This window comes from Salvelinus fontinalis, chromosome 26 (genome assembly GCF_029448725.1).
Source record: "Salvelinus fontinalis isolate EN_2023a chromosome 26, ASM2944872v1, whole genome shotgun sequence".
In the NCBI taxonomy this organism is placed as follows: domain Eukaryota; kingdom Metazoa; phylum Chordata; class Actinopteri; order Salmoniformes; family Salmonidae; genus Salvelinus; species Salvelinus fontinalis.
The window spans coordinates 22,248,561-22,272,723 of record NC_074690.1 but is presented as its reverse complement, the minus strand read 5'-3'; the positions used below and the strand labels follow the sequence as shown (position 1 = coordinate 22,272,723).

The following is a 24,163-nucleotide window of genomic DNA, read 5'->3' as shown; positions in this document are numbered from 1 at the left end:
CTGAAATGTTGCACCATATAGCTCATTATGCTAGCACGCCAGCCAGGTAGCTACCCCAGCATGCATCTCGTTACTTCTTTGGTCGGTCGACAGATGAAAACATGGCGGCGATCAGTAAATACTTGACAGCTAAGAACTGCACTGTAGCAGGCGCCACAATCGTTGCCTTGTATCTTCTCAAGAGGAAAAGACATGCTGCCAAGATAAATGGGTAGCTAAGTTAAAAACTTGACAACTATTTCGTAGCTAAAGTAAGATTAGCTAGATGACGGGCCATCATAATGCTAAACTGATGTAGCCAACATTGGCTAGCTAGTAATGTCGCGTTGAAAACAACTGGGAACTAGGGGAAAGTAAGAGGTCAAATCATGACGTCAGTGATCTTCAGTTAGGAAAGTCGGAGCTCTAGGAAGAGTCGCGAGTTCCCGAGTTGGATGACGGTTCTTAACGATTTTCCCAGTTGGAGATAGTTTTTTTTGCCGAATTCCCAGTTGTTAAGAACGCACTTAATTCGGAGATTTCCGAGTTCCCAGTAGTTTTGAACGCGGCACTTGTCAGACAAAATGTAACTGAGACAAGTTGCAGTATGATGACATTGAATCAGAGATTTCTGTTATGTTGTTTTAACACTTTTAGGTAGCTAGTAGTTTATGGAGTAAATGTTCTCTACTGACACTCAGAGGTCCTGTGTGGCTATTATTGAATTGCCTGTTATAGCTGGGTGGTCAGGATCCCAAGGTCTAGCTAACAAAGTAATATGAGTGTGTTGTGTGTCTTTCGGTACCATTGATTGGTTTCATTTACTGTTTTATGTTTAGGGTGAAAAGATCATCAGAACTACAGTTGAGCAAAGATGTAAGTGTTTGTATTCAGGAAATGTTACCAACTACTGAGTTGTAAGATTCTTACAACACTCAATGTTGAAATCTCTCTCTTACCATAGTATTTTTTTTCTTTATTTTAACAATTTTCTACATTGTAGAATAATAGTGAAGACATCAACTATGAAATAACACATATGGGCTCATGTAGTAACCAAAAAGTTTTTCAACAAATCAAAATATATTTTATATCTGAAATTCTTCAAAGTAGCCACCCTTTGCCTTGATGACAGCTTTGCACACTCTTGGCATTCTCTCAACCAGCTTCACCGGGAATGCTTTTCCAACAGTCTTGGAGTTCCCACATATGCTGAGCACTTGTTGGCTGCTTTTCCTTCCCTCTGCGGTCAAACTCATCTCAAACCATCTCAATTGGGGGGATTGTGGATGCCAGGTCATCTGATGCAGCACTTCATCATTCTCCTTGGTCAAATAGCCCTTACACAGCCTGGAGGTGTGTTGGGTCATTGTTCTGTTGAAAAACATCGTCCTGTTGAAATATATATATATATTTTAACATTTATTTATTTATTTTAGAAACTTAATCCGGCTTTAAACTTACTCTTGAAAGTTGTAATAGTAAAATGCACAAGGTGCAATTTCAAAATTGGGTAGTGCATCATCAGTTCCTCTTGTCATTTTAGTCATTGCATACCTTAGAGAGCTATTTATAACTTATCAGAAATGTCCAGATCAACTAGCCCATGTCAGCTAACATTTTTATTTTTTAACCTATAGATAGTGTTGTAATTTTTTGTCACTCAAATAGCACATGAATACATATAACATGCCAAAATGTACAGAATTGCAAGAAAATTTGCTTTAAAACTGCTGAAGGTTCTTTGCACCCCATGTCAAATTGCATAGAATTGCAGGAAATAAGCTTGAAACCTGCAAAATTCTTTCCACCAACAAGAGGGATGTGAACAGTTTGTGTCACGAGCAGTGTTTGTGTCAATAGAAATGGACATGGCGCTTGCGCGGGATCTTCACCAAGGCTGGAAGGGGGGCCATAGTGAAAAAGTTTGGGAACCCCTGTCTTACCACACCCAGGGACAACATTTTGGCAATAATGTCAATATCCACATGCCTTTACCAGATTAACCAGTAGGACTGAGCTGGTGAGATTTGAAGGGGTTTATTTATCGGATTAATCTGTAAATGTTTGGTATGATGTGTGTCAGGAGGCCAAGAAGGAAAGGACGGTGGTGGACAAGGTGTTCTTTGCACGTATCCTGAAGATAGTGAAGATCATGGTTCCTGGAGTGTTCTGCAAAGAGGTAAGAGCTCTTCTACAAACTTGATGACTTTGAATGCACTCCAACATTTTCATCTTGATTGGAATTACATTTCACTTAATGTAAGGAAGTGTATTGTGTAACATCTCCACACATCTCCCGATCACTTGTGTTGACCTATTTCTGGTAATCTACCTCTCCACAGTCAGGATACTGTCTCCTCATCGCTGCCATGCTGGTGGCCAGAACCTACTGTGATGTGTGGATGATCCAGAATGGCACCATGATCGAGAGGTAGGTAGGGCTGGGCAAAATATCTAATGTTTCAGGTCGATGTTCCAAATGCCTGTATCGCAAAAATCTAGTTTTTAAAAATGTTGTGTTCGTTTTTATAAGTGTTCTGTCTTTTTGGTCTCGACTCCTTCTGTGCTCTGTGCACCTTCCCACTCGTACACAGGCACCAAGCCCCTCCCCCTGCCACTTACAACAACACAGACGAATGATAACTTCACCCTGACAACAAGCAGTTTAAACTCTGTATTTGAGGTTTGGTCCAACATAATCAGTCGTATGGACACCGAAACGCTTAGAGACGTTATTTTACTGTATTAGAGGAGAACTTACATTTTCTAACGATACCCTTTTTGTCTCAACTGCCAAAATGTACAACAGAGGAGACCCTACTAAAACGAGAGTATCAATGAACATGTGGAAAATACATTTTTATTTTATTTAACCAGGTAGGCAAGTTGAGAACAAGTTCTCATTTACAATTGCGACCTGGCCAAGATGAAGCAAAGCAGTTCGACACATACAACAACAACACAGAGTTACACATGGTCAATAAAAAAAAATAAGTCTATACAATGTGAGCAAATGAGGTGAGATAAGGGAGGTAAAGGCAAAAAAAGGCCATGGTGGCGAAGTAAATACAATATAATAAGTAAAACACTGGAATGATAGATTTGCAGTGGAAGAATGTGCAAAGTAGAGATAGAAATAAGGGGGTGCAAAGGAGCAAAATAAATAAATACAGTAGGGGGAGAGGTAGTTGTTTGGGCTAAATTATAGATGGGCTATGTACAGGTGCAGTAATCTGTGAGCTGCTCTGACAGCTGGTGCTTAAAGCTAGTGAGGGAGATAAGTGTTTCCAGTTTCAGAGATTTTTGTAGTTCATTCCAGTCATTGGCAGCAGAGAACTGGAAGGAGAGGCGGCCAAAGGAAGAATTGGTTTTGGGGGTGACCAGAGAGATATACCTGCTGGAGCGCGTGCTACAGGTGGGTGCTGCTATGGTGACCAGCGAGCTGAGATAAGGAGGGACTTTACCTAGCAGGGTCTTGTAGATGACCTGGAGCCAGTGGGTTTGGTGACGAGTATGAAGCGAGGGCCAGGCAACGAGAGCGTACAGGTCGCAGTGGTGGGTAGTATATGGGGCTTTGGTGACAAAACGGATGGCACTGTGATAGACTGCATCCAGTTTATTGACTAGGGTGTTGGAGGCTATTTTGTAAATGACATCGCCGAAGTCGAGGATCGGTAGGATGGTCAGTTTTACAAGGGTATGTTTGGCCGCATGAGTGAAGGATGCTTTGTTGCGAAATAAGAAGCCAATTCTAGATTTAACTTTGGATTGGAGATGTTTGATGTGAGTCTGGAAGGAGAGTTTACAGTCTAACCAGACACCTAGGTATTTGTAGTTGTCCACATATTCTAAGTCAGAACCATCCAAAGTAGTGATGTTGGACGGGCGGGCAGGTGCAGGCAGCGATCGGTTGAAGAGCATGTGTTTAGTTTTACTTGTATTTAAGAGCAATTGGAGGCCACGGAAGGGGAGTTGTAGGGCATTGAAGCTCGTCTGGAGGGTTGTTAACACAGTGTCCAAAGAAGGGCCAGAAGTATACAGAATGGTGTCGTCTGCGTAGAGGTGGATCAGAGACTCACCAGCAGCAAGAGCGACATCATTGATGTATACAGAGAAGAGAGTCGGTCCAAGAATTGAACCCTGTGGCACCCCCATAGAGACTGCCAGAGGCCCGGACAACAGGCCCTCCGATTTGACACACTGAACTCTATCAGAGAAGTAGTTGGTGAACCAGGCGAGGCAATCATTTGAGAGACCAAGGCTATCGAGTCTGCCGATGAGGATGTGGTGATTGGCAGAGTCGAAAGCCTTGGCCAGGTCAATGAATACGGCTGCACAGTATTGTTTCTTATCAATGGCGGTTAGCATATCGTTTAGGACGTTGAGCGTGGCTGAGGTGCATCCATGACCAGCTCTGAAACCAGATTGCATAGCGGAGAAGGTATGGTGGGATTCGAAATGGTCGGTAATCTTTGTTGACTTGGCTTTCGAAGACCTTAGAAAGGCAGGGTAGGATAGATATAGGTCTGTAGCAGTTTGGGTCTAGAGTGTCCCCCCCCCTTTAAAGATGGGGATGACCGCAGCTGCTTTCCAATCTTTGGGAATCTCAGACGACACGAAAGAGAGGTTGAACAGGCTAGTAATAGGTGTCATGTCTTTGGCTATGCCGGATTAAGTGATATGATATAAGTGATATGACATGCTATTCTATAAAATCCTTTCTCTGTAATTATTATTACCTGATTGAGCTAATCATGTAAATGTAATTAACTAGAAAGTTGGGGCACCACAAAAAATAATATTTATAGAGCTGTTATCTTCCGAATAAACTCTTAAAGACCTAGTAATATTTTACATCAATAGCAGTCACCTTATTTCAGTCTCATCTGAAAGTTGTAAATTCTTGGTTATCTTCACGAACCCTGGCTAACAAGTTGAATCAGCAATACAAAATTGGGGTTAATTATTTATTTACTAAATACCTAACTAATCACACAGAATTACATATACACAGAATGAATCATACCTTGATTACGAATTACTTCATAAAGGAAAACGTCCCTAGCTGGCGGAACAGATATGACAGCTGGTTACACAAAGAAAATGGGCTGGGTTTGAGTGAAAGAGCGGGAAGACCGAGGAACAAAGGGAGAAGCGGTGTCTCTATCGTAAATACAGTATCTTATGCATTCTAAATTACCGGCCATTTGGAAAAGGAAAATGCAATAAATATTTACTCTGAGCTGTGCTTCGGTAGGTTGGTGGTAGATGAAGGGCCGTGTCCTTTGAAGAATGTATCTGCTGGTAAATTGGATACGTTGTAGTAACATTGTTGTGTGGTAGACGGGATACTCTGTCTGTCCTTTTTTAGCCCACGTTTGCAGCTGCTGTTGCTAACTCAACGGCTAGGAGGTATCACTTCTGTAGTGAATAAGAGTTCAAAGTTCATACCATTCGCAACCAAAGCTTACGCTGAGGTTGGCTTAGTTCTGTAGTTGACATCTGAACCATTCTGATATCGGATCGTCATCCTAACATCCTCGGAACAGATAGTTATTTGCCCTTTTAACGCAGAGGCTGCAGACCTCACGTACTTGGAACAGGAGGTTACATTTTCGTCAAGGCTTTATATAGTGGAGGGAGAAGAGGGCGTGTTTGAAAAGTTTTATAACCCATGTCTCTTCACAGGGGCGGGCCACTGATTGAGCAGAGCCCTAACCTTATGAAAACCCAAATCTGTCATTTGGAAGCTAAAATTACATTTAATCTCTTCACCAATAATTTTATATTCAAACATTTAAATTGAACAACAATTCCATGTGACTCCGATAACTAGAATGTGCAGACTTTCCACTGTAGAGTTTATGTCATCCTATCATTGATGAGAATGTCTCAGATGACAACCGAACTGACATCATATTTATTAAGTACCACCGCAAATGTTCAATTGGTCGGATTACCAGAATATAGTTCATTTCCCCCCACCTTCTGATGTTCCCAGAATCTCTATGTTAACTCCTCTAGGATAGGGGGCAGCATTTTCACGTTTGGATGAAAAGCATACCCAAATTCAACTTCCAGCTACTCATCCCCAGAAGATAAGATATGCATATTATTAGCAGATTTGGATAGAAAACACTCTGAAGTTTCTAAAACTGTTTGAATCATGTCTGTGAGTATAACAGAACTTATTTAGCAGGCTAAACCCCAAGGACAAACCATTCAGATTTTTTTTTTGTTGAGGTCACGCTCTTTTCAATGGATTTTCATTGGGAATACAGATTTTGTAATTGACCTTCTTGCAGTTCCTACCGCTTCCACTGGATGTCAACAGTCTTTAGAAATTGGTTTAGGATTTTTCCTTTGTGTAATGAAGAAGTACGGCCATCTTGAACGAGGGTCACTCGAAGTGTCCTGTTTGTTAGAGGCGCATGACCAGAAAGCTAGCTACAATTGTTTTAATCCTGTATTGAACACAGATCATCCCGTCTTCAATTTTATCGATTATTTACGTAAAAAAATACCTAAAGTTGTATTACAAAAGTAGTTTGAAATGTTTTGGCAAAGTTTACAGTAACTTTTGAGATATTTTGTAGTCACGTTTCACAAGTTGGAACCAGTGTTTTTCTGGATCAAACACGCCAAATAAATGGACATTTTGGATATATATCGACGAAATTGATCGAACAAAAGGACCATTTGTGATGTTTATGGGACATATTGGAGTGCCAACAACAGAAGCTCGTCAAAGGTAAGGCATGAATTATGTTTTTATTTCTGCGTTTTGTGTTGCGCCTGCAGGGTTGAAATATGCTTCTCTCTCTTTGTTTACTATGGTGCTAACTCAGATAATAGCATCGCTTGCTTTCGGCGAAAAGTCTATTTGAATTCTGACATGTTGGCTGGATTCACAACCAGTGTAGCTTTAATTTGGTATTTTTCATGTGTGATTTAATTAAAGTTGGATTTTTATAGTAATTTATTTGAATTTGGCGCTCTGCATTTTCTCTGGCTTTTTGCCAAGTGAGACAATAGCGTCCCGCCTAAACTCACATTTTTGGATATAAATATGAACTTTACTGAACAAAACATACATGTATTGTGTAACATGAAGTCCTATGAGTGTCATCTGATGAAGATCATCAAAGGTTAGTGATTAATTTGATCTCTATTTCTGCTTTTTGTTACTCCTCTCTGGCTGGAAAAATGGCTGTGTTTTTCTGTGGCTATGTACTGACCTAACATAATCGCAAGGTGTGCTTTCAACCGTAAGTCCTTTTTGAAATCAGACATGTTGGCTGGATTTACAACAAGTGTAGCTTTAATTTGGTGTCTTTCATGTGTGATTTAATGAAAGTTAGATTTTTATAGTAATTTATTTGAATTTGGCGCTCTGCATTTTTACTGGCTTTTGGCCAAGTGGGACGTTGGCGTCCCACATATCCCAGAGAAGTTAACCAAAGGATTTTCAAATGTCACATCAGTAGGGCAGAGAGAGTAAAAAGGGGGGAGAGGTATTTATGACTGTCATATACCTACCCCCAGGCCAACGTCATGACATAAGGGTTGCAACAATTTCGGCAGATAATTTTAGAAAGAAAGGGTCCAGATTGTCTGATTTGTAGGGGTCCAGATTTTGCAGCTCTTTCAGAACATCAGCTGACTGGATTTGGGAGAAGGAGAAATGGGGAAGGCTTGGGCGAGTTGCTGTGGGGGGTGCAGTGCTGTTCACCGGGGTAGGGGTAGCCAGGTGGAACGCATGGCCAGCCGTAGAAAAATGCTTATTGAAATTCTCAATTATAGTGGATTTATCAGTGGTGAGTTTCCTGTCCTCAGTGCAGTGGGCAGCTGGGAGGAGGTGTTCTTATTCTCCATGGACTTTACAGTGTCCCAGAACTTTTTTGAGATTGTGTTGCAGGAAGCAAATTTCTGCTTGGAAAAAGCTAGCCTTGGCTTTTCTAACTACCTGTGTATATTGGTTTCTAGCTTCCCTGAAAAGTTGCATATCACGGGGGCTGTTCGTTGCTAATGCAGAACTCCATAGGATGTTTTTGTGTTGGTTAATGCTCAATTTCTGTCGCACGCGGCATTGCAGTACCACGTACCGCTTTTTCAGCATTTTAGCCACATACTGTTGTGCTAGCTGTATAGTCTGCGTTTTATGAATGTGCAATGAGCATAAAAATATGCATTTATATAAGGAATTGGCAACACTTTCTCATTCTGATAAATAATCTTATCTAGGTAGGACACTTGATTTCAATATCTAAACAAAGTGAACAGGCTATGTTGTTCAAACAGTTTAAGATGGACATCAGGGTCATAACAGTTGAACTGTTCTAACTCGTTAGCAAGCAAATAGATCCAAGTTGGCTAGACTTTAAATATAAAGATTAGCTGGCTACTCACTAGCACATGGGCTTATGCTTCAGAGAGTATTTATGAAACCTGTGTTCATTTTCTATAATGCCTGCTACAAGAAGTTAATCAATATTACTGAATGTGCATTATGCATGGTTCCTGTTCAATTTGTAACAAAAATGTCATTTTCATAGACTGACTTGAAAGCTAGATCAGTGGTTATTGCAACAAAAGCAGGCTAAAATAATACAATTATTAGTGGGTCTTATTGTTGAAGGCGCATATTTAGCCTAGGTATAATTTTACAAGCCCTGAATTCGTTAGATTATTCCTGACCTGACTGTTTGAAATGCAGTGTATTGACCTTTTAATTGTTCAACAAAGTTTAAGAGAAAACGTAAAAAAATAAAGATGTGAATCGCCCATGACTTTGAATAAAATCAAGATATGATTTTTCAGGCCATATCGCTCAGCACTAGAGGTAGGACTCCATAGAAACCCCCAGCACACCAGCATTGCCAGCAGCAATTTCAACATAGCTTTGCAGAATTGTTATTTATCATATTTGACAGGTTGTAATCATCTCTTAATTCCTCCACAGTGGAATCATTAGCAGAGATGTCAATCTTTTCAAGAAGCTCTTTTATTACTATGTTGCTGCCATACCAGGGGTAAACTAGTGTCCAGTGCCCATTTGCATGGAATACTTTGCTGCTTGGGGTGCCTGGAAGCAGAATATGATTAAGTGCTTATGAATTCACTTGTGTATTGTTGTTGTGGTTTAATTGTGTTTGTGGGCATCACTGGTCATGAAGGGTTGCAGGTTTGAAAATATTTGAAATACTGTATTTACCTTCTAGTCAGTTATTAACATAATCCTGGTTATTTTCTAGAGCGGGTTTAATTTTGTTTTTGGGGTGGAAAAATCAACAGACATTTGATCCTGGCAGCCCTACAGGACTAGACTGGCCCAAATTATTAATGAGACTTTATTTAGTTTGTTTTGTGTCCATCCAATTTTGCACTCCTCATCCTGCTGTGTTCACCTTCTACCAGTGGCTTTTTCCAATGTTCAGTAATTGATCAGGGTACTGGTGAAAGCCTTTTGCTAGATCCAGTGACTCACTCTCGCCCAACTAGCTGGGTCAGTTTAAAGAGCGACTGCCTTTGAAAGCAACTGATCCCTTTGATAACGACCTATGTGGCATCGATATGAGTCAGAAGCAGGTATTCTAGTGTCAAAATTTACTACAAAGTGTAAATAGGGTAATTTGGAAAGTAAAGTCAATCTCATCTAAAACAGAGTTTGTAACATTTCTGCGTCACAGCGGGTTAATTAAGTTTGGGATTTAAATTGGTGATGTCCATTTGCCCACTAACATGGGGTGAACAGCTGCAGTGATTGCTATACATTTACATTTACATTTAAGTCATTTAGCAGACGCTCTTATCCAGAGCGACTTACAAATTAGTGCATTCACCTTATGATATCCAGTGGAACAACCACTTTACAATAGTGCATCTAAATCTTTTAAGGGGGGGGGGGGGGTTAGAAGGATTACTTTATCCTATCCTAGGTATTCCTTAAAGAGGTGGGGTTTCAGGTGTCTCCGGAAGGTGGTGATTGACTCCGCTGACCTGGCGTCGTGAGGGAGTTTGTTCCATCATTGGGGTGCCAGAGCAGCGAACAGTTTTGACTGGGCTGAGCGGGAACTGTACTTCCTCAGAGGTAGGGAGGCGAGCAGGCCAGAGGTGGATGAACGCAGTGCCCTTGTTTGGGTGTAGGGCCTGATCAGAGCCTGAAGGTACGGAGGTGCCGTTCCCCTCACAGCTCCGTAGGCAAGCACCATGGTCTTGTAGCGGATGCGAGCTTCAACTGGAAGCCAGTGGAGAGAGCGGAGGAGCGGGGTGACGTGAGAGAACTTGGGAAGGTTGAACACCAGACGGGCTGCGGTGTTCTGGATGAGTTGTAGTGGTTTAATGGCACAGGCAGGGAGCCCAGCCAACAGCGAGTTGCAGTAATCCAGACGGGAGATGACAAGTGCCTGGATTAGGACCTGCGCCGTTTCCTGTGTGAGGCAGGGTCGTACTCTGCGGATGTTGTAGAGCATGAACCTACAGGAACGGGTCACCGCCTTGATGTTAGTTGAGAACGACAGGGTGTTGTCCAGGATCACGCCAAGGTTCTTAGCACTCTGGGAGGAGGACACAATGGAGTTGTCAACCGTGATGGCGAGATCATGGAACGGGCAGTCCTTCCCCGGGAGGAAGAGCAGCTCTGTCTTGCCGAGGTTCAGCTTGAGGTGGTGATCCGTCATCCACACTGATATGTCTGCCAGACATGCAGAGATGCGATTCGCCACCTGGTTATCGGAAGGGGAAAAGGAGAAGATTAATTGTGTGTCGTCTGCATAGCAATGATAGGAGAGACCATGTGAGGATATGACAGAGCCAAGTGACTTGGTGTATAGCGAGAATAGGAGAGGGCCTAGAACAGAGCCCTGGGGGACACCAGTGGTGAGAGCACGTGGTGCGGAGACAGATTCTCGCCATGCCACCTGGTAGGAGCGACCTGTCAGGTAGAACGCAATCCAAGCGTGGGCCGCGCCGGAGATGCCCAACTCGGAGAGGGTGGAGAGGAGGATCTGATGGTTCACAGTATCAAAGGCAGCCGATAGGTCTAGAAGGATGAGAGCAGAGGAGAGAGAGTTAGCTTTAGCAGTGCGGAGCGCCTCCGTGACACAGAGAAGAGCAGTCTCAGTTGAATGACTAGTCTTGAAACCTGACTGATTTGGATCAAGAAGGTCATTCTGAGAGAGATAGCAGGAGAGCTGGCCAAGGACGGCACGTTCAAGAGTTTTGGAGAGAAAAGAAAGAAGGGATACTGGTCTGTAGTTGTTGACATCGTAGGGATCGAGTGTAGGTTTTTTCAGAAGGGGTGCAACTCTCGCTCTCTTGAAGACGGAAGGGACGTAGCCAGCGGTCAAGGATGAGTTGATGAGCGAGTTGAGGTAAGGGAGAAGGTCTCCGGAAATGGTCTGGAGAAGAGAGGAGGGGATGGGGTCAACCGGGCAGGTTGTTGGGCGGCCGGCCGTCACAAGACTCGAGATTTCACCTGGAGAGAGAGGGGAGAAAGAGGTCAAAGCACATGGTAGGGCAGTGTGAGCAGAACCAGCGGTGTCGTTTGACTTAGCAAACGAGGATCGGATGTCGTCGACCTTCTTTTCAAAATGGTTGACGAAGTCATCCGCAGAGAGGGAGGAGGGGGGGGGGGGTTCAGGAGGGAGAAGAAGGTGAAAAAGAGCTTCCTAGGGTTAGAGGCAGATGCTTGGCATTTAGAGTGGTAGAAAGTGGCTTTAGCAGCAGAGACAGAAGAGGAAAATGTAGAGAGGAGGGAGTGAAAAGATGCCAGGTCCGCAGGGAGGCGAGTTTTCCTCCATTTCCGCTCGGCTGCCCGGAGCCCTGTTCTGTGAGCTCGCAATGAGTCGTCGAGCCACGGAGCAGGAGGGGAGGACCGAGCCGGCCTGGAGGATAGGGGACATAGAGAGTCAAAGGATGCAGAAAGGGAGAAGAGGAGGGTTGAGGAGGCAGAATCAGGAGATAGGTTGGAGAAGGTTTGAGCAGAGGGAAGAGATGATAGGATGGAAGAGGAGAGAGTAGCGGGGGAGAGAGAGCGAAGGTTGGGACGGCGCGATACCATCCGAATAGGGGCAAAGTGGGAAGTGTTGGATGAGAGCGAGAGGGAAAAGGATACAAGGTAGTGGTCGGAGACTTGGAGGGGAGTTGCAATGAGATTAGTGGAAGAACAGCATCTAGTAAAGATGAGGTCAAGCGTATTGCCTGCCTTGTGAGTAGGGGGGGAAGGTGAGAGGGTGAGGTCAAAAGAGGAGAGGAGTGGAAAGAAGGAGGCAGAGAGGAATGAGTCAAAGGTAGACGTTGGGAGGTTAAAGTCACCCAGAACTGTGAGAGGTGAGCCATCCTCAGGAAAGGAACTTATCAAGGCGTCAAGCTCATTGATGAACTCTCCAAGGGAACCTGGAGGGCGATAAATGATAAGGATGTTAAGCTTGAAAGGGCTGGTAACTGTGACAGCATGGAATTCAAAGGAGGCGATAGACAGATGGGTCAGGAGAGAAAGAGAGAATGTCCACTTGGGGGAGATGAGGATCCCAGTGCCACCACCCCACTGACCAGAAGCTCTCGGGGTGTGCGAGAACACGTGGGCAGACGAGGAGAGAGCAGTAGGAGTAGCAGTGTTATCTGTGGTAATCCATGTTTCCGTCAGTGCCAAGAAGTCGAGGGACTGGAGGGAAGCATAGGCTGAGATGAACTCTGCCTTGTTGGCCGCAGATCGGCAGTTCCAGAGGCTGCCTGGAACTCCACGTGGGTCGTGCCCGCTGGGACCACCAGGTTAGAGTGGCAGCGGCCACGCGGTGTGAAGCATTTGTATGGTCTGTGCAGAGAGGAGAGAACAGGGATAGACAGACACATAGTTGACAGGCTACAGAAGAGGCTACGCTAATGCAAAGGAGATTGGAATGACAAGTGGACTACACTTCTCGAATGTCCAGAAAGTTAAGCTTACGTTGCAAAAATCTTATTGACTAAAATGATTAAAATGATACAGTACTGCTGGCTGGTGAAGTAGGCTAGCTAGCAGTGGCTGCGTTGTTGACTTTGTTTGAAAGTGTAGCTGGCTAGGTAACCTCGATAACTGGCTAGGTAACCTCGATAACCTCGATAATTACTCTAAACTACACAATTATCTTAGATACAAAGACAGCAAAGACAACTATGTATCTAGCTAACACTACACTAATCAAATCGTTCCGTTGTAATGTATTATTAGTTTCTACAGTGCTGCTAGTCGGTAGAAGTTGACTAGCTAGCTAGCAGTTGTTGACTAGGTAGGAGAACGGTGGCGCGGCGGACGAAAATAGCTGGCTAGCTAACCTCGATAATTACTCTAAACTACACAATTATCTTAGATACAAAGACAGCAAAGACAACTATGTAGCTAGCTAACACTACACTAATCAAGTCGTTCCGTTGTAATGTAATAGTTTCTACAGTGCTGCTATTCGGTAGAAGTTGGCTAGCTGGCTAGCAGTGTTGACTACGTTAGAAGGACGAAAATAGCTGGCTAGCTAACCTCGATAATTACTCTAAACTACACAATTATCTTTGATACAAAGACGGCTATGTAGCTAGCTAAGAAAAATTGCTCAGATCAAACAAATCAAACTGTTGTACTGTAATGAAATGTAATATTACCTGTGGAGCGAAGCGAAGTGCGACTACTCACTCCAACCCGGAAGTGAACCAATGCTATCTATACAATAGCATAGAGTGTGATGCAGACCTGCTCAGCAGCGCCGACTGTTTACATAACACGTCATGCAATTTGTTTACTTGAGAGCTACTGCACCAAACACCATAGCTAGATGTAAAATTGCGCAACTAAAGCATCCTCGGCAAAAAAAGTCTAAATTTATGATACAGTTGAGTTATCTTAGATTTTCTCTGTATACATCAATGATGTCGCTCTTTGCTGCTGGTGATTCTCTGATCCACCTCTACTCAGACGATACCATCTGTATACTTCTGGCCCTTCTTTGGACACTGTTAACTAACCTCCAGACGAGCTTCAATGCCATATAACTCTCCTTCCGTGGCCTCCAACTGCTCTTAAATGCAAGTACAACTAAATGCATGCTCTTCAACCGATCGATACCAGCACCTGCCCGCCCGTCCAGCATCACTACTCTGGACGGTTCTGACTTAGAATATGTGGACAACTACAAATACCTAGGTGTCTGGTTAGACTAAACTCTCCTTCCAGACTCACATTAAGCATCTCCAATCCAAAATTAAATCAAGAATCTGCTTCCTATTTCGCAACAAAGCATCCTTCACTCATGCTGCCAAACATACCCTCGTAAAACTGACTATCTTACCGATCCTTGACTTCGGCAATGTCATTTACAAAATAGCCTCCAACACTCTACTCAGCAAATTGGATGTAGTCTATCACAGTGCCATCCGTTTTGTCACCAAAGCCCCATATACTACCCACCACTGCGACCTGTATGCTCTCGTTGGCTGGCCCTCGCTTCATGTTCGTCGCCAAACCCACTGGCTCCAGGTCCTCTAAGTCTTTGCTAGGTAAAGCCCCACCTTATCTCAGCTCACTGGTCACCATAGCAGCACGAGCTCCAGCAGGTCTATTTCACTGGTCACCCCCAAAGCCAATTCCTCCTTTGATCGTCTTTCCTTCCAGTTCTCTGCTGCCAATGACTGGAACGAATTGCAAAAATCGTTCCACTCATATCTCCCTCACTAACTTTAAGCACCATCTGTCAGAGCAGCTCACAGATCACTGCACCTGTACATAACTACCCACCACTGCGACCTGTATGCTCTCGTTGGCTGGCCCTCGCTTCATGTTCGTCGCCAAACCCACTGGCTCCAGGTCATCTAAATCCCCACCTTATCTCAGCTCACTGGTCACCATAGCAGCACCCACCCGTAGCACACGCTCCAGCAGGTATATTTCACTGGTCATCCCCAAAGCCAATTCCTCCTTCGGCCGCCTGTACTTCCAGTTCTCTGCTGCCAATGACTGGAACGAACTGCAAAAATCACTGGAGCTGGAGACTCATATCTCCCTCACTAGCTTTAAGCACCAGCTGTCAGAGCAGCTCACAGATCACTGTACCTGTACATAGTCCATCTGTAAATAGCCCAACTACCTCATCCCCGTACTGTTATTTATTTTATTTATTTTGCTCCTTTGCACCCCAATATCTCTACTTGCACACTCATCTTCTGCACATCTATCATTCCAGTGTTTAATTGCTGTATTGTAATTACTTCGCCACTATGGCCTATTTATTGCCTTACCTCCCTCATCCTACCTCATTTGCACACACTGTATATAGACTTTTTCTACTGTATTATTTTCTGTATGTTTGTTTATTCCATGTGTAACTCTGTGTTGTTGTTTGTGTCGCACTGCTTTGCTTTAACTTGGCCAGGTCGCAGTTGTAAATGAGAACTTGTTCTCAACTAGCCTACCTGGTTAAATAAAGGTGGAATAAAAAATAAATACAAAATTAATGCTGGGTATTTTGAGGAAGTGAAATAGGCTTCTCAGTCTACAGTGTCTCATAAGGGGCAAACATTAACCAAATGCGGAATCAGTTAGGAAACCCACCTCCAAGACTGAAAACAAGTTTTTCTAATGACAGTAAAGGTGCGGACAATCTAGCTCTTCCAGTGTTGGGTTTTTCTGTGCGCTAAAAGACACTGAAAACACAGACACCTTTGGTTTACAATGTAGAATGACCCCACTTTTGCCCTGTATGTGACATTGTGAGTGTATTCACTTTGTGGACGTTGGTTTGCAGTGCAATTATTGGTCGTTCAACAAAAGATTTCAAGAGACTCTTGTTCAACTTTATAAAAGTCATGCCATTTGTAAGTGCAACTTTCATACTTCTATTTTTGTGGTTAATTTGCTGTTTTAATTGTCTCTACTACCCGTAGATTAAAACAAAATATATTATTATACAACTAACATTATAATGTGTAATTCTACACATTACACTTTCTCAATACAATATATTTGATAATAAACTAATGAATTTACAGTAAAACAGTTAACCTCATGTTTTGGGAATGGGGGTTTACGTTAGTATTAGTATTGTGCCCCGTGGGGAGAGCGTTTTGTGTGTATTTTTGGTCAATACTAAAACTGCCTGATAAGACTGGTGATTCCTGGCCTATATTTATTAGAAGTTTTTTGAGGTGTTCATGATTCTTATGATTATTTACTCAGTGCATACATTCCATTGAGTGGTATACTCGCACTATAAAATGTAATGCACTGCTTTTAAATGAGACTGCTATTATGGCCCGTTTGCCTGTTTCAGATCTCGTTGGTTAACAACTTCCTCAAGCTGGGTTTGAATGAACTGAAGCTCTGTTGCCGGGTTCGACTTACCAAGCACCTCTATGACGAGTACCTGCAGTAAGTCCTCCTGATCACATTCCCAAGCCTACTTTTACAGAATATTACTTCTGAGAGAACATCTGTCTGTCTGCCCTTAGCTTGTCTCTTGTGAAAGACGTTAACATTTGCTTCCAACCCAAATCACGTAGCGGGAGATTTGTTTCTGGATGACTAGATTAGCGCAGGTCCCCGGGTTCCGGACTGGAAGGACACGTTTGGCTGTGCCCAGATGACAGCTTCGGTATTGCAGTTTAACTGAAGTCCGGCCCAGAAAGCAATTCCCATAGACGGCCCCATAGAGAAGTCACATTTGAAAATTCTTAATAAGACACTTAAGTGTCTTTGAGCACAAAACTGTGTGCCGGTTGGGTTGTGTAGCTGTCCACGTTCTGGCAGAGTTCCCGGAGCATGTTCGCGTGGTACTGCTTGCTGTCTGTCCAGTGCGCACTGAGCGCTAGTGCTCAGGTATAGTTGTCCCAGTAAAAACGGATATAGAATGATGGCAGCAACCAGAAACAGCGTATGTAAACTTAAGTTGATTACGCCTCCATTCTGGACGCTGTCTCTAGTTCGTATATAACCCAGTGGATTAGCCCTTAGCAATAGAGCTAGTTTGGAAGGATTTAGCCTTGATCCTCTTTCATCTTACACATTTCGTAGCCACAATGCAATAGGTACTTACAGTGTAGTGACCCTGTTACAATGGTGTAATGAACAATGACGTCATAAACTCAAAGTGATAGAAAATACATAACCCAACTGCCAAATCCTGATTCATGTTTTCACCACACCATCCACCAGAGGTTACACGTACTATAAGATTGGTAACCTGGACAACCGCATCGGTAACCCCGACCAGCTGTTGACCCAGGACGTTGAGAGGTTCTGTAACAGTGTAGTGGACCTCTACTCCAACATCAGCAAGGTAACCTGCACTTAAATAGCCTGGATAAACTAGACCGAATTCTGCACTCAAATGAAACAAGGGTTAGTGCAGAATTCAGTCGGATTCAACCAGGCTATTAAAAAATACCTCTGTTGTAGAGACAACTAATGCTGCTCAAAGCCTGATACAATCTACCGCTATTGACAGTACACTGAACCTATGATGATAATCAGACAGGTTTTCTGTCCCTTCAGCCTCTATTGGACATTGGTCTGTACATCTTCAAGTTGACCTCGGCCATCGGGCCACAGGTGAGTCTTGCTTTGTCTAATGTAGCCTTCTATGGATCTCTGGAATTGTCCTACAGTTAGGCTTATGTAGTTTAAATTGAAAGAGTGACCATGATAATCTCCAATGCATCCGTACAGCAGAATATAGTTTCTACCGTCTCTATTCTACTTTCCTCTCCCCTCAGGGTCCTGCCTGTATGATAGGCTACCTGGTGTTCTCTGGGCTCATCCTGACACGTCTGCGGCGGCCAATCGGCAAGATGACGGTGATGGAGCAGAGATACGAGGGAGAGTACAGATTCGTCAACTCACGCCTAATCACCAACAGGTCAGTCGGGACACACATCGCTCCTTACTACTGTCCCTCTCTTCTTTTTTTAGACAAAGAATTTCTGTTTCCATGTTCTTTTTCCACTGTGAAAAATTAAAGGTTTAATGTTTTGTTTCCCACAGTGAAGAAATTGCCTTCTACAATGGAAACCTGAGGGAGAAGCAGACCATTCACTCTACCTTCCAGAAACTGGTGAGAGGGCAGGGACTTTAAATGTATCAGTGGCGGTAGTTGACTTACTATGGCAGGGATCAGCAACTAGATTCAGCCGGAGGATGATTTTTTTCTTGGGTGGATGGTCAGGGGGCCGGAACATAATTTCAAATCATTTGTAGACTGCAAATTGACCGCAAGAAGCCCAAACAGATATAATATTTGACTAAAACATCATAATTTCAAACCTTGCTTACATTTGTATACGATCACATATATCTCTCTATTATGCGTGGGAATACTTTGGAACAGATTCCCAGAATTAAAATCAATTGGAGCTGATTTGCTGGGGGAATTTACAGTCTTTTATGTACCCAACATTAAAAAAACAATTTAAAGTTGGGCGGCCAAATAAAATCACTTGCGGGCCCTGTACTATGGTATCACAGAATATCTATACTGCAGTGCATATACAATGTCTCACGTTGCATTCCCTTTTACCCCTAGGTGGATCATTTGCACAATTTCATTGTCTTCCGCTTTTCAACTGGTTTCGTGGATAGCATCATTGCAAAGTGTGAGAATACTTGTCATGTCTTTGATTTGAAGTTTGTTATCAATTGCTTTATTCATATTCTCTCATCCGAATTAAGATAATATAGCTGAATTAACTGAAAATAGCTGAATGAACTACTTGTGGTTTTCCCATCTCTGTAGATATTGCCACTGTTGTGGGGTACCTGGTGGTGAGCAGGCCGTTCCTGAACCATACCCACCCACGCCACCTACGCAGTACCCACGCTGAGCTGCTAGAGGTAGGAGAGACAAAGAGTGTGTGTCTGTGTTCTGGATGGTTGAGATCCTAACTTCCCTGTCTCTCCTCTCCCTCGTTCTCATTCAGGACTATTACCAGAGTGGGCGTATGTTGCTGAGCATGTCTCAGGCCCTGGGCAGGATCGTCCTGGCTGGCAGAGAGATGAGCAGGCTCTCTGGGTCAGTCATACACAATGCTTCTATCTCACAATTGGTTCAACTGGTGCAATGGTTCATTGGTTCGGTGGTTCAATGGTTTGGTGGTTCACTGGTAGTCTGAATGCCAGTCTGTTTGTGCTATCATGTCAACTTCCTGTCAGTTATTGCGATAGAGTTCCAATATTTGCATAGTTGTGGGGGTTATCAAATTAGGATCCAATCCTCTGTTCTCATTAATGTTCATATTTGAATATTGCTGTGAGGCAAGACTGTTTGGCCTGAAAATGACAGCAATGGAGACGGTAAGAGCACAAACAGATCTGAGACCAGTTCAATTGTTCACTGGTTTAATGGTCTGAGATTGCTCCACTTGTTCTTCTTTCCCTCCATCTGCTGTCCCCTCCTCACTGACCCCTGCTGTCCCCTCCTCACTGACCCCTGCTGTCCCCTACTCAATGACCCCTGCTGTCCCCTCCTCAACGACCCCTTCTGTCCCCTCCTCAATGACCCCTGCTGTCCCCTCCTCACTGACCCCTGCTGTCCCCTCCTCACTGACCCCTGCTGTCTCCTCCTCACTGACCCCTGCTGTCCCCTCCTCAATGACCCCTGCTGTCCCCTCCTCAATGACCCCTGCTGTCCCCTCCTCAATGACCCCTGCTGTCACCTCCTCAATGACCCCTGCTGTCTCCTCCTCAATGACCCCTGCTGTCTCCTCCTCAATGACCCCTGCTGTCCCCTCCTCAATGACCCCTGCTGTCCCCTCCTCAATGACCCCTGCTGTCCCCTCCTCATTGACCCCTGCTGTCCCCTCCTCAATGACCTCTGCTGTCTCCTCCTCACTGACCCCTGCTGTCCCCTCCTCAATGACCCCTGCTGTCCCCTCCTCAATGACCCCTGCTGTCCCCTCCTCAATGACCCCTGCTGTCTCCTCCTCACTGACCCCTGCTGTCTCCTCCTCACTGACCCCTGCTGTCCCCTCAATGACCCCTGCTGTCTCCTCCTCACTGACCCCTGCTGTCCCCTCCTCACTGACCCCTGCTGTCCCCTCCTCAATGACCCCTGCTGTCCCCTCCTCAATGACCCCTGCTGTCCCCTCCTCAATGACCCCTGCTGTCTCCTCCTCACTGACCCCTGCTGTCTCCTCCTCAATGAAACCTGCTGTCTCCTCCTCACTGACCCCTGCTGTCCCCTCCTCACTGACCCCTGCTGTCTCCTCCTCACTGACCCCTGTTGTCTCCTCCTCACTGACCCCTGTTGTCTCCTCCTCAATGACCCCTGCTGTCTCCTCCTCACTGACCCCTGCTGTCTCCTCCTCAATGACCCCTGCTGTCCCCTCCTCAATGACCCCTGCTGTCCCCTCCTCAATGACCCCTGCTGTCTCCTCCTCACTGACCCCTGCTGTCTCCTCCTCACTGACCCCTGCTGTCCCCTCAATGACCCCTGCTGTCTCCTCCTCACTGACCCCTGCTGTCCCCTCCTCACTGACCCCTGCTGTCCCCTCCTCAATGACCCCTGCTGTCCCCTCCTCAATGACCCCTGCTGTCCCCTCCTCAATGACCCCTGCTGTCTCCTCCTCACTGACCCCTGCTGTCTCCTCATCAATGAAACCTGCTGTCTCCTCCTCACTGACCCCTGCTGTCCCCTCCTCACTGACCCCTGCTGTCTCCTCCTCACTGACCCCTGTTGTCTCCTCCTCACTGACCCCTGTTGTCTCCTCCTCAATGACCCCTGCTGTCTCCTCCTCACTGACCCCTGCTGTCTCCTCCTCACTGACCCCTGCTGTCCCCTCCTCAATGACCCCTGCTGTCCCCTCCTCAATGACCCCTGCTGTCCCCTCCTCAATGACCCCTGCTGTCCCCTCCTCAATGACCCCTGCTGTCCCCCTACAGGTTCACAGCTCGCATCACCGAGATCATGAAAGTCCTGAAAGAGCTGAACTCTGGGAAATACGAGAGGACCATGGTCTCTCAACAAGGAGGAAGAGGTGCCCGCTGCATGTTCCCTGATAATGTATTGATGATATTATTGTTGTTGGATAGCAGTTTCATATTGTAGTACTCTAATGCAGGAACATGAGAACATTTTACTAGTTGATGTGAGAGATGATTGCTTTAGATTTTTTTGTCACATTTTCAGATGGTGAATTACAAGATAGAATCACCTTGGTCCCAGGAAGTGGTGAAATCATCCACAAAGACAAGATTATTAAGTATGTGTCTGACAGATACATGTGTTATAGCAATAGAATAAACATGATTAACACGCTTAATGAAAGTAGGTACTACCTTGTTTGACGTTGTACTTGTGTCTCAGGTTTGAGCATACACCTCTTGCAACGCCCAATGGGGACATTCTTATCAAAGACCTCAGCTTTGAGGTGAGTATCTCAATCCCACCTAGGAGCAACTCCGTACTGAACCAATTTATACAATTCATGAAATCGAAAGACTAGACTTTTGACGGTCGAGGGACTGTTTAATCTGTAAGTGCAAATGGCTGAACTGTGCCTTCCCATCCCCTGCTAACCTAAGGTGACGTCAGGGACAAACGTCTTGGTGTGTGGCCCCAACGGCTGTGGGAAGAGCTCACTCTTCAGAGTCCTGGGAGAGGTATGAGGAATCAACAATTGCTTAAAAAGCCTGTTATGTTGCTGTAGTGTTGACTGTTTTACATTCATGAGTAGTAATGGATGTGTCTGTTTCTCAGCTCTGGCCTCTGTTTGGTGGCCGTCTCACCAAACCTGAGCGAGGGAAACTCTTCTATGTTCCCCAGAGGCCATACATGACCCTGGGCTCTCTGAGGGATCAGGTGATCTACCCAGATACAGTGGAGGACCAGAGGAGGAAGGGCACCTTTGATAAGGTAGACTAACTATCTAATCACATCAGCTCATTACTGGATCATATATCCAATCACAGCAGCCTTTTTCTGGACCAATGATTGTAATGCTTCTCAAGAAGAAAGAACAGTGTGCTGTATGTGGCCTCTGTCAGTAGGATGTGGTATGTCTGAGGATAACACTAAGCTATGCATGCTGTTTGCTGACAGTGTGGTATACTGGCGTGTTTGTACGTATCTGTGCGTCTCTCTGTCTTTGTGTGTGTGTAATGGGATGTGTGTGTTGTGCTGGGGAATAGGTGCTGAAGGAGTACCTGGACAACGTCCAGCTTGGTCACATCCTGGAGAGGGAGGGCAGCTGGGACACAGTCCAGGACTGGATGGACGTCCTCAGTGGAGGAGAGAAACAGAGGATGGCTGTAAGTCACTGCTCATTTCCTAAAAAAACTAAAACAATAGTGTAGACACGTGTAGTTGTTTTGTCTCTTTCTATGCCACACTAATTCTGCTAGCGGCATAGCACTTCACTCCATTTATGTTGCCATGACGTTTAAGACCATTTTACAAGCACATATGGCTGTAAAATGGGTAAATGTAGCTTTTCATTGATTGGACTCTCGCTCACTCACTCACACTCTCTTGCTCTCTCTGGTATCTAGATGGCCCGTCTGTTCTACCATAAGCCCCAGTTTGCCATCCTGGATGAGTGCACCAGTGCTGTGAGTGTAGATGTGGAGGACTTCATCTACAGCCATTGTAGGACGGTAAGATACAACACCGTGGACTAATAATGAAGATTATACATTAAATAGGCCATTTTGTCAATATAATGATAATTATTTAAAAATCTATTATTTATGTGCACATTGTGAAAGAGGAATGAAAAAGATCCAAGGAAACTGATGCATGGTAACTTGATGTGATGTGTTATTGTCTCTACCTTCTTGCCCTTTGTGCTGTTGTTTGTGCCCAATAATGTTTGTGCCATGTCTTGTGCTGCTACCATGTTGTCTTAGGTATCTCTTTATGTTGTCTCTCTTGTCGTCATGTGTGTTTTTTCTTATTTTTAATCTTTAAAGGACTTTTGCCTTTTGGTAGGCCGTCATTGTAAAAATAATTTAACTGATTTGCCTAGTTAAATAAACTTACAGAAGACTGAGAAAGTGTTTTCCGAGCTTATGGGATGTCATATTTACCTTTCCACAGGTGGGCATCACGTTGTTCACGGTTTCTCACAGGAAGTCTTTGTGGAAGCACCATGAGGTAAGTCCTTTCACACCGAACGATGAAACGTAAAATGCAGGTGAATACTAAAGCCCTGTTCTTTTGTCCTTTTTTAATTTTAAGAGAGTTTACATCTATTTTATATGGGTTAAAATACTTTCCAAATATTTAAAAGGACCTTTAAGAAAGAACACCTAACCAATGATTTCTGTCTCTTTTCCAGTACTACCTGCACATGGACGGAAGGGGAAACTATGAGTTCAAAGCCATCACCCAGGAAACAATTGAGTTTGGGTCATAACGACCTCACCACAGCCAATTATTGCTCACAGAGATGGTCCTAAGTAATTCTGCACTACATGAAGCATAGGGAACAGAAGTCAAGTCCTAACATTAAAATGTTATGCAACAGTGTGAAGACTGGGAGCTCAATGTCAAGAGAGAAATAGCTAAACCTGTATTAGATTAAAGGTAGAGTCCACAATATGACATCATACAGAGCAGGGTACACTTCCTGCTCGCAGAAATAAACAAAATTGAATTCTGCCAAGACTGACCGTATTGGCTCTTCCGAAGGGCAGATTGAATTCTGTTTAGAGCAGGAAGCCGCCCCGCTGTGTATGATGTCATATTGCAGAGTCTACGTTTAAGGACGTGCGTGTAGTGAGTTTTTTAAAATTCTATATGAAGCAAATAATGTACTAAGAAAACTAGCCTTACTAGCTGTATGTTTTAATTTTATTTCTGTTAATATTGCATTGTTTTTCATTATTTAAAATGGTCAGTTTTAATGTTGAATTAAATGTTTGTTTAGTGCTGTTTGTTGAAACACTGAAGTGCATTCTTTCATGAAGCCAGTAACTGTAAATGACATTAAGCATAGCTAGTCCAAATATGTCAATTGTAGTACATGTATGCACATTTTTTTTGTCTTTTATAGTATGCTGCCTCAATTTGGAAGGTACTACACTGTAGTTACTTTACACTGTACTTAATTTAGCTTTGATTATTTTGTAAAAGGGGATTGAGGACGTGGTACTTTTGTTAACATAGCATATTTAAAATGCCATTGCTATGAGCTGAACTAGAAATAAATATTTCATTAATATATA

The 24,163-nt window shown here is 44.1% G+C and overlaps 1 protein-coding gene across 2 annotated transcripts; it reads left to right on the top strand.

Annotated features, from left to right (window-relative positions):
* The first annotated feature begins 64 nt into the window (after nucleotides 1-64).
* LOC129823932 (ATP-binding cassette sub-family D member 3-like) lies at nucleotides 65-24,163 on the top strand. Of its 2 annotated transcripts, none has more exons than XM_055883060.1 (22): nucleotides 65-211; nucleotides 819-855; nucleotides 2,066-2,161; nucleotides 2,325-2,413; nucleotides 15,753-15,822; nucleotides 16,278-16,375; nucleotides 17,159-17,282; nucleotides 17,498-17,554; nucleotides 17,719-17,861; nucleotides 17,987-18,056; nucleotides 18,525-18,594; nucleotides 18,735-18,832; nucleotides 18,919-19,010; nucleotides 20,879-20,973; nucleotides 21,126-21,198; nucleotides 21,303-21,366; nucleotides 21,521-21,598; nucleotides 21,696-21,851; nucleotides 22,127-22,246; nucleotides 22,487-22,591; nucleotides 23,034-23,090; nucleotides 23,275-24,163. In XM_055883060.1, the coding sequence occupies exons 1-22, from the start codon at nucleotides 102-104 to the stop codon at nucleotides 23,350-23,352; spliced, it is 1,980 nt and encodes a 659-aa protein (XP_055739035.1). In that variant the 5' UTR covers nucleotides 65-101; the 3' UTR covers nucleotides 23,353-24,163. The 2 variants fall into 2 exon arrangements, with proteins under 2 accessions (XP_055739035.1, XP_055739037.1); XM_055883062.1 differs by lacking the exon at nucleotides 65-211 and adding an exon at nucleotides 412-565.